This window comes from Haplochromis burtoni, unplaced genomic scaffold (assembly GCF_018398535.1).
Source record: "Haplochromis burtoni strain Fernald_Lab_line unplaced genomic scaffold, NCSU_Asbu1 Contig_2254, whole genome shotgun sequence".
NCBI classification, from domain to species: domain Eukaryota; kingdom Metazoa; phylum Chordata; class Actinopteri; order Cichliformes; family Cichlidae; genus Haplochromis; species Haplochromis burtoni.
The window spans coordinates 1-9,617 of NW_024584615.1; the positions used below are offsets into that span (position 1 = coordinate 1).

At 40.8% G+C, this 9,617-nt stretch overlaps 1 protein-coding gene across 4 annotated transcripts; it reads right to left on the reverse strand.

Annotated features, from left to right (window-relative positions):
- Positions 1 to 16: 16 nt before the first annotated feature.
- Positions 17 to 8,847, reverse strand: LOC121813689. Of its 4 annotated transcripts, XM_042217574.1 has the most exons (3): positions 8,373 to 8,847; positions 7,461 to 7,514; positions 388 to 2,893 (listed from the first exon to the last, which is right to left on the reverse strand). In XM_042217574.1, exon 3 carries the CDS (start codon positions 2,891 to 2,893, stop codon positions 1,763 to 1,765), a length of 1,131 nt encoding a protein of 376 aa, XP_042073508.1. In that variant the 5' UTR covers positions 7,461 to 7,514; positions 8,373 to 8,847; the 3' UTR covers positions 388 to 1,762. The 4 variants fall into 4 exon arrangements, 1 of the variants encoding a protein (XP_042073508.1); XR_006053826.1 differs by lacking the exon at positions 388 to 2,893 and adding an exon at positions 17 to 92 and having other exon boundaries at positions 7,470 to 8,847; XR_006053824.1 differs by lacking the exon at positions 388 to 2,893 and adding an exon at positions 17 to 92 and having other exon boundaries at positions 7,461 to 8,847.
- Positions 8,848 to 9,617: the final 770 nt, after the last annotated feature.

The following is a 9,617-nucleotide window of genomic DNA, read 5'->3' on the forward strand; positions in this document are numbered from 1 at the left end:
AAGGACAGGAGTTTGGATGAATACAAGTGCAACGATGACATGAACTTTGGTTCAAGGTTCAGGGTCGTGATCCTATGAAACTCTGCACTGACCTGGATGGGAGAGGACAAAAAACCAAGGACAAAAAATCTGAAGGCCAAAATTCTGATTCAATCAAAAAAAAAAAAAATCTTTAAGTGGAACTACCATTTTTTGCAACCTGGACCTTATTTTCTAACATGCAAAAGATTAATTTACTCATCCAGACATAAATCCATATAAGTGGAGTTGTTCAGTATGCAGACTAAAGCCTTAACATAAAGTATTATCTTCCACTAAGCTTCTAAATTTTATGTTATGAATTGCTTGCACTATTTCCCTGTGAGATTGTATAATCTTGAGGGAAGAGGCGGAGCCAGGTTGCCCTCTGAACCATCGTCTGCCAGGCAGCGATGCGAGAGGAACACACCTCCACTGAAGTGGCGCAAATATTCAGAATCGCGTCAGCGGCTTTACAGAGAAAGCCTTTCAGCTCCTCTGGCAGCTCTGCTTCCTCCACCTTCCTGGAGATGACAAACGCTAGCAAGGCAGTGTTGTTAGTCACTGCAGCTGACTGAACAGTGCATTGATGTGCGCGATCAGTGAACCTTGCTATCAGCTGGTCAAGTTTGGCGGGATGGGCCGGTCGCTGTCCAACGACCTTGGTCATTTTGGTGCCGAAAACTGAAGCGAGGCTCGGCTCTAGAGGGGGAACAGGCGGAAAACTCCGGTCTGTGAAGCCCTCTGTGAAGCCCTAGGTAGAGACCGCGCTCTAATCTTCGCTGGCTCTGCTGCTGCCTCAGAGAGGTAGGTCATCACCGCCGGGAACTGGGGCCAGATGGGATCTGGGCAACGAGAGTGAGCGGAGCCATACCTTCCCGCCAGATAATCCAATGGGGGGGTGGAGCAGGCTGAGGGACAGAAAGTCCCTTCTCACCAGCTGCCTCCTGGATGTTGCCAGGCAGATCCAGGAGCAGCGCACCAACAACTGGGAGCGGCGTCCTCGCCGACATGTGAAGGCCAGGGATGGATGAGCATCCCTTGAAAAAGGCTGACCTCCACTGCTTTTCCTCTGGCGGGAGGAGCTAACAGGAGCGGCAATAGGATTAAGGTGTGAGGGCGAGGTCTGCATGGTGAGGACCGAGGCAGCCCACGCAGACGGCATGTCGGTCATACGACATGATGTAGCCGGTCTGGCAGGATGGACACAGACGGATGGTCTCGCTGGACATCTTCTGGCTGGCTGAAGAAAAACGGCAGAGTCGATTTCCTGGTCTCACCATAACTTATACTAGACCAGGGTGAGGCCCACACAGCAGGTGGGCGTGGACTAAAATACTTCAGTGCTGCGCGCACAAGGGGAATACCCACTTAAAGGGCTGCGCCTATACTCATAGAATCTGGGGTTACAATACGTAACCAACGTTTCATAAAAATATTAAATTACTCTTCACTCTTTACTCTTCAGTAAAATCTAGTCTGTCGTTATGTGCTCCAGAGTTAGATAAGTGAGACAAAGGCACTTTGCAATCAGCCCAGTCATTCTTCAGTCAGGTTACATTAGCTTAGCCTAAAACAAGTTAAGTGAACGGAAATTATTTATCGTTCCATAGGCTTGGGAATGGTTTCAATAAGAACCATTCTGGTTTTGATTCAGATTCCTCATTCTGATTCAAATTCCTAGCGATTCTAGAGTCTTATGACAAATTAAAGCAACCTGGCTGCTGCAAGATCATCAAAATCACTAGGATGGTAGCAACATGTTTTTTCTCACTTCTCTTATGATGGGGGATCTAACAGACCAAATTTTATTTACAAGTGGATATCCCTTTAAATGTACACTTACTTGGGAGACGTCAAACAACGCCGGCCATCTGTCCTTGATGTCGCTGACACTCAGCTGTTGGCTGATAATATCATGTCTTCTATGTGCAAAGGTTTTGCACATTAAATCCTTGATGGCTGTGCTGTTTTTCTTCTTACACTCATCAATCAGTTGTTGTCGCTCCAGCTCTTGCTGTTCTTTACCATCTTGTCCTGGATAGTGTGGCAGAAACAGCACTTCTCCTTTCCGCGCCTTCTTTATGTTCTTCGCTGGAGCCTTGTCATCAGGGTGCTTGTTCTTCAGTGAGTTGCAAGTAACCTCTGGAACTCCAAGACTTCGTAACTTTGACCTGTAATTTCCCATCTTGTATTTAAGACTATACATCCATCCCATCCAGCCATTACGACTGCCTGGCTCTGTCAGACATGGGTGCTTTTTGACCAGAGCCTCTGCCACTTCTCCAATCTGAAGGCCAGTAGGGTAGGCTGTGTAGCTGTACATATAATCAGCTAATTTTTCCATTATATCTGACTTGACTGAAGTATTGTTCAGCACAGTGCCATTTTGAACAAAGACTTCATTGGCATTTTTCAGTACAGTCTCTGTTGCCACAGAGAAAAGTGGAATGACAATTTCATCTGGCCATGTAGTCTTTAGAGGACTTTGAAGAGGGGAGAGTATGACAGTGTTGTCTGAAGACAGAGATGATCCATCTGTTTGGTCCTCTGTGGTTTTATAGGTTGAAGAGCTTGAACTTTCATTCAGTGAACTTACATCTGAGGGATTTTCACACTGAGGAATCAATGTAAGCACTACTGATGGAATGACCACAGCTTTGACTGTACCCCTATCTTTGATTTGGTTGGGAGAATGAAGTGTAAAGAAATCTCCAAATGAGTCATCATAATAGTGCAATATGAAATCCTCAACTAGCCCAAATGTCTCTCTCACTGTCTCATGCAACTCCTCAACAGTCCTGGGTATTCCTGAAGAGAGCACAAGCTTCTCACTCTGTTGTCCAAAAATTACTTTCAAGGCAACGGAGTCCATCTGCAGAATAAAAACCACAAGAAAAAAGAAAAAGAAAGGGGGTATCTGAGTCTTTCCCCTTACACTAACAAACAATGTGACGTTTTATTGACACCATTTGCTTGCCTTCAACACGATATGGTGTTAAGGGGTAAGTGTCACCAAGTACTCTGGGATGTATTAAGGTCATTTTCCCAGAAGGATCCAGAATAAATGCCCTAAAATGTTCATCATACCAGCTGTTGAGCAACTTCACAATGAAAAGAAATTCATTGCTTAAGACAACAATCTGTAAAATCTCCACAAAGTCAGGTAAGCCACAAGTAGATCCATGAGGCAAAACCATTCCTGAGGCATATTTAGTTCCATGATGAGTCAGAGAGTTGGTCAAATTCACATAGGCTTGTGTTGGATAAAGTTCCTTGAGACACTGCTGTATTTCTACATCAAGCAGTTCCAATGGAAGAGATGATACTTTAGTGACACACACTGATGGCTTCAATGCATTACCATCTGAATAGTATGCCATCATCATCTGGTGCTTTGAGGCAAGTGACAATAGTACATTTCTGAAGCTGTTTGTGTGTTTAACAACCTTCTTAAAGAAACTATGTTTACCCTCAAAGCGCATAGTCCAGAGGCATACTAATGGACCAAATCCTCTGATCAAGTCAGGATAATGCTCCAAAAAATGGTGTTTTGGAGTTAGTTTTTGCTCTGGGAAAACCTCCAATAGCCTGTTGCGATGTTCAGATATAAGTGTGTCCAAGTAGCAAATACTTTCCTCTCTGTGAATAGGGGACACAACAAGTTCAGTTATATCTTTTAGAGTCATAAGAACTTGCCATGCTTCATCATTTTTGGGAATCTTTTCCCCAATAATAAAAGGTAATAGTCTCAATAACGTCCAATTTTCATGTGCGTTGCCACCAATGCTTTTGCGAGTGGAAAAATTTAGGGGGATGATTTGGGGGCGATCTGTTTTATCGGTCCATTTGTAAGGAAATTCTGTTATGAAGTTATTGAGTTCAGTTAAGGAAAAGTAACGTTTACGGATAAACACATGAAGGCATAATGCTAATTCTAGTGGAATTATGCCTTCAAAAAGGTCGTGCAAAAGATCTGGAGGATACCCTGTGACAAAATGGAAATATTTTAATTTCCCCGTTAATGGACAACCTTTCTTCACACCACAAAAATGAACCGAGGAGGAATTTTCCTTTATGGTTTGGACATGTAGATCATAGTTCTCTTTTGTTCTTGGTGGAAAAGCTCCTGAACGAACTTCTTTTTGCTGAAAGTCTGAATGGTCTCCAAGGCAAAATCTACAGATGTAATGTCCAGAAAAGCTTTCCACGAGTCCACTAAGAGAATGAGCGCCAAGATTGTCAGCACAAACACAAAAAACAGTGCCCCTGATATATCTACCAAGCTGTGAACAAAAAATCCCGTCTCTCTCTAATGTTATGAGATCCTTTAAAAGTGGCTCGAGAACAGTTTCATAGCCAAAAGTTTTAACATCACTTGCCTTACACAGGAGAGCCAATTGAATTGATGTTAGCTGTGATCTCAATTCAGTTGGTATATCAGCAAGTACCCAGTACACAGCTGTGACTTTGTGTTTTTTTCTTGAAGTCCCAAGTGGATTACAAATTTCAAAGTCATCCACATAGAGAACAAGGGAAATACTTAAGTCCTCAATAGCACAAAGTTGGTTTTGCTTGAAATATTGTCCATCGTGGAAAGAGGATAACTGTGAAGTGTTCAAATGTCTAGTTAATATACTGTTAACATCTTCTTTACTCAGTAACAGCTGCAAGGACTGAAGAATAGGCACATACTGAAAAGTGGAATTCTTTTCTGGATCCAAACAGTATTCTACTGGTTCAATAACACAGAAGTTTTCCTTGAAATATTTCTGTCTCTTATATCTTGAAGCAAAGGGACCATCAGGACTAAGGGCTGCACATAAAGGACTACAGTGACATATTTTTTCAGCCAATTCACTGACAAAAGACTGATCAATATTACAGTTATTCTTAATAAGAATATCACTTATTGACTTTGGAATATACTGAAGTGATAATGTGCAGATATAACTGAGCTGTTCCACCAAGTCATCCACACATTTACCAGAAACATTATAGATGCTTTCCAGTTTTAACAAGAGCACACCAATATTTTTCAAAATTTCATTTGTTGTTTCCCTTTCACAACCAAGTTCAGTGGTGACATCCAAGTCCTCGTGATCTTCTAATTCCAGTGCTGGTAAGACGATTTCATTAGATGTACTGACAGTTTGCTTTGAAATCAAGTTAGTTTTAAAGTGCTTCCATGAACAAAATCTGTGCTTTCGACTTCTGTGAGTCGCATAAGTCCCACAAATGTTTGTCTTAAACTCACAACCATCAAAAACACACTCTATGGTTTCATGGCTTTTCAAATGGGAATTTATATGTTGAAAATAGTCTTTTGTGTTTGGGTAAAAAGAGTCACAGATTTTACATCTAATAGTTGGAAGGACCTCACACTCTTCCGTTTCATGCGAACTGTGAGACCTAGACAAGTGTGAGCGTAAGGCACCCCATGTCTTAAAAGAGCAAGGACAATTCAAATGAAGACAGGGTATGGAATAGCCATGACCAAATGTACCATGTTTCACTCGATAATGTTTGAGTAGACACTTTTGATGCTCACACGTAGAGCTGGGCGATAGAACGATAACGATATGTATCGCGATATAACTTTTACTCGATAGAGAAATTAAGCTATCGCGATAGACCTCGCCGCTCTTGTCCTCTTAAAAAAAAAAAAATAAAAAAAAAGGTCAGCCAATCCAAATTAAGTAGCGCAGAGCCGAACCAATCACAGCCGCAGCGTCACGTCGCGTGACTTGTTACGTACAGCACAAGTGCCAAGCCGCACGTGTGTTTGTTTGGGAAGCAGCCAGCGGGTAATGGAGCCAGCGGGTAATGGAGGAAATGAGTGTGCCGACTAGAAAAATCAACCGAGCGTGACCGAAGAGAAAACAGATGATGGTTCCAATGCCGGAGAGATTGTCGAACGGAAGAGCCATAGAAGTTCCGTAGTGTGAAGGTATTTCGGCTATTTCAAGTCTGACAAAAAACAGAGTAGCGTGCACTGTAAATTGTGCCGAAAGCAAGTCTGGAAATACAATAAACTGGTGCATGCGTCACACTGTGCGCCACGTTATTGTTTCGGTGAAATGAATTTCTACAATACTGTTACTGTTAATTCTACTCTCTGCAGTGTTTAAATGCTTACATATACACACAGTTACTGTCTCTCCACACATACGACTCGGTTCTGCTTCTATGCCGCAGCTTTGTTTACTTTTTCCCACCGAGGCTTCTAGACTTCTGATTGGCCAACATTTCTGCACGGTTAGGAATCTAGCGCCACCTGCTGCTTTGGCATGTTCATAGCAGCGTTTTCCTTCATTTCTGCCTTTATGTGTGGACGGGATTATTTTTTAAAACGAAAACGGAAAATCTCCGTTTTCAAAAATACCCGTGTACGTGTGGACGTAGCCTCAGTCTCTGACTGGAAGCGCTAATTCGTCATTCGGCTTTTGTCAGACTAAAGTAACTGTTAAAACTGTTTGAAAAGCTCAGCTATACAACAAGGAGAGATTGAGAATTTCCTTTTAGTTCTCAGTTTATTTGATATTGACAAAAGTTAGTCAGTTTTGTCTGTTCTTCTGTAAAACAAACTAAGATTTATTTTTAGAATTAATATTTTGTTTCTAAGTGGAATTGACAGTTTAGTAGTCTGTTTCGTTTGTTCTATTTTGAAACTTAAACGCTTTAGCGGCTGCCTTTTGTGTAGTTTGCAATATTTGCCTTTATTTATCTGAAAAAGTCTCATGTTTCTTTAGTACATCTACCCTGTTGAACTTATTATGGGAAATAAATATTTAAATAAAAACAAGCTGCTGATTATTTCACATTTTACTTGTGAGCAACGGCACATTTAAATCTTACAAATATAGTTATTTGGCTTATATCGTGATAGATATCGTTATCGCCTGAAATGAAAAAAACATATCGTGATATGAAAAAATCTCATATCGCCGCTCTACTCCTCATGTTTGCAGAGTTTACACTGCCATCTCATCACCTGTGACCTAAAAAATTGTGAGAAAATATGTCTCACAGTATGAAGATGACAGAATGGTGTATAACCATATTTACACAGTTTTTGTATGATTAACTGATTGAATAACCAATACTCACTACCAATTCAGGTGGAGGATACAACTTACAAATAAGTCAACATGGAACAAAGTACAATACTTAACCACATTGAAATAATCTGAATCACATCACCACGCTGTATAAATAAAAAGATAGTATGGTGACACTAGATGACAGACCATGAACTCATCAATATATTTACCGAACTGAAAAATTCTCAAAATTTAGATTTGGCATTTGTATGACTAAAATAACCCACCACAAAACCAGTATAAATATTTAGGTGGTATCACCATCCACTACTCAGCTTGTATAAAACAATATCATATCATTCCAAAATTTAACACATCAAGTCCTCTGAGTAAAATTACCTGCTTTACTTTGTAGTTGATGCAGATTTTTTTCTCCTGGTGGTGAAGATGGTGCTGAAAAAATACAAATCAAAACTTTATCATTACAAAACATGTCACTGAGTAATCTGCCATAACATCAATCTCTTATAAGAAATTTTAGCTTGGATTGAAATAAACATTTATTTATGTAAATTGGGAGTAACTATACTGGAAATGATGGTACTTTTGGCTTGACCCAAAGGACCAAAGCTTTTTTTTTTTTCATTATTTTCTGGGATCTGAAAGGAAGTAGGGCCCCGAGTCTAAATTTACTTAAGGCCCCATAGTACTTTGGACCGGCCCTGGATGAGGTAATCTGCTGACCCGGGCGGTCCTCTCAGCGTTCTCTCAAAAACTGGCCCTGTTCGGGACAAAGCTGAAAGCAGCGTCTTATATGCTCTGAAAGACCCCACATAGAACAAGAAAGCTAAGCAGCATGGTTGCTGCTATGAACTGTTCCGCGGGCAGGTCTTCTTAGTTACCAAAGCCATTGATGACGTCTGTTCATCTCCTCCTGAACAACCTGACAGAGTGAGTCAGGCCGCGTGACTACCGCAGCTCCCGCACCGCGACTCAACAGGGCCATTTTCTAGAAATGTCTGAGCACACCTGCTTTCACGTGGTTCCTAAAATGCCCCCGATTAAACGGTCAGGTCGCTGGTACCGGGACATTCCGGTCAAATTACCCGGAACGCAGATAGCGACTCAGAACGTAAAAGGATAAAAGGGCGCGGTTTCCCGCCGCCTTGACTGGAAGACGGGTTGAAAACTTAAATTAACGTGCACAAACACGCTGCGAAAAGTGAGCCACCATGACAAACGCTTTCTTCAGAACATGTTATAAAAGAACGGTGTGGATAAAGACAGCTAATGTAAGAATTGGTCACTTACCTGAAAACGTTACCAAGTCTGCAGTGGATGTGTGTCTGTCTCGTTCAACGTGCAGAAAATCTCCCATGAGGCCATGCTCCTCGCGCGCGGTACATGCCAAAGGTCATTAGTCTTACTCAAAGTTTTAAGTTAGTATTGGGGGACAAAATTATATTGATTTTGAACCATTAATAATTAAAGTTAAAGACAATGATAAGTATGAATACCAGTGTCTCAGTTATTTTGAGTACTTTCTATGAGATATATTGAGTAGATTTAAATAATGCACCCTGTGTTTCAAATACAGAATTTTTTCTTTTAAATAAACTTGAACAAAAGAGCTCAGTTCAACTCAAAAACTGGTGTTGAAAATTTAAGCATTCTTTTCAGTATTTTCAACTCAAGATAACACTTTTGTGATTTTCAAAGATTTAATCAAGGTCATCTAACTTAGAATTATAATGATATTTACTAAGCCCCTGAATAATTTTTTAGGGTGTATAGAATAGCAGTGGGACCTGGTTAAACACCTATGAGTGTAAAAATAAATAAATAATCAAGTACGGTGAATCAAGTGATCATTATACTTGCACATATCTCATCAGTCTTGCACAAAATTAAAAAACCAGTTTATCTAAGCAGAATGTTGATCCATACCTGCACAGTGTTATATTTTTAGGTGTGTTAGTAATAACTTTATTTATAAAACGCTTTCAGACAAAGTGCTGTACAGCTATTTGAAAAAAAAATAAAATAAAAATGGGGCACGAAAAGAAAAAGCATGTTCCCCAATAGTTTTTTTTCTTGCTCTAGGAACATTTAAAAGGCCAGAATCCTGGGATTAGAGAGCACAGGATGGAACATAAAGGTGCAAAAGACCAGAGAGCTATGAAGTAGAGATGGACCAATCCGATATTACGTATCGGTATCGGTCCGATACTGACGTAAATTACTGGATCGGATATCGGAGAGAAATAAAAATGTAATCCGATCCATTAAATATCAAAAAAGCACCTCACAAAACTTGCGACACGGCGTAACTCGGCTCATAACCGTAGCACGTCGGAGCAGTGTGCTCACGTGATAGAGCGGCTGTGTGTATTTGTAGCCTCGCTACCAAACCAGCATTTCATCTCCGAGGAAGTGATCCCAGAGAGAAGTAAAGCAAGTGTGTAAGTTCATCTCTGAATGTTTGTAAAGCATTCCCACGTTAAGCTTAACAACCGATATATGGAGCGACTGCCTCTTCTCTCTCCCTCCCTCTCC

Coding starts and splice junctions, on each gene's coding strand:
- LOC121813689 (XM_042217574.1), bottom strand. CDS start 2,893: ATGGACTCCGTTGCCTTGAAAGTAATTTTTGGACAACAGAGTGAGAAG.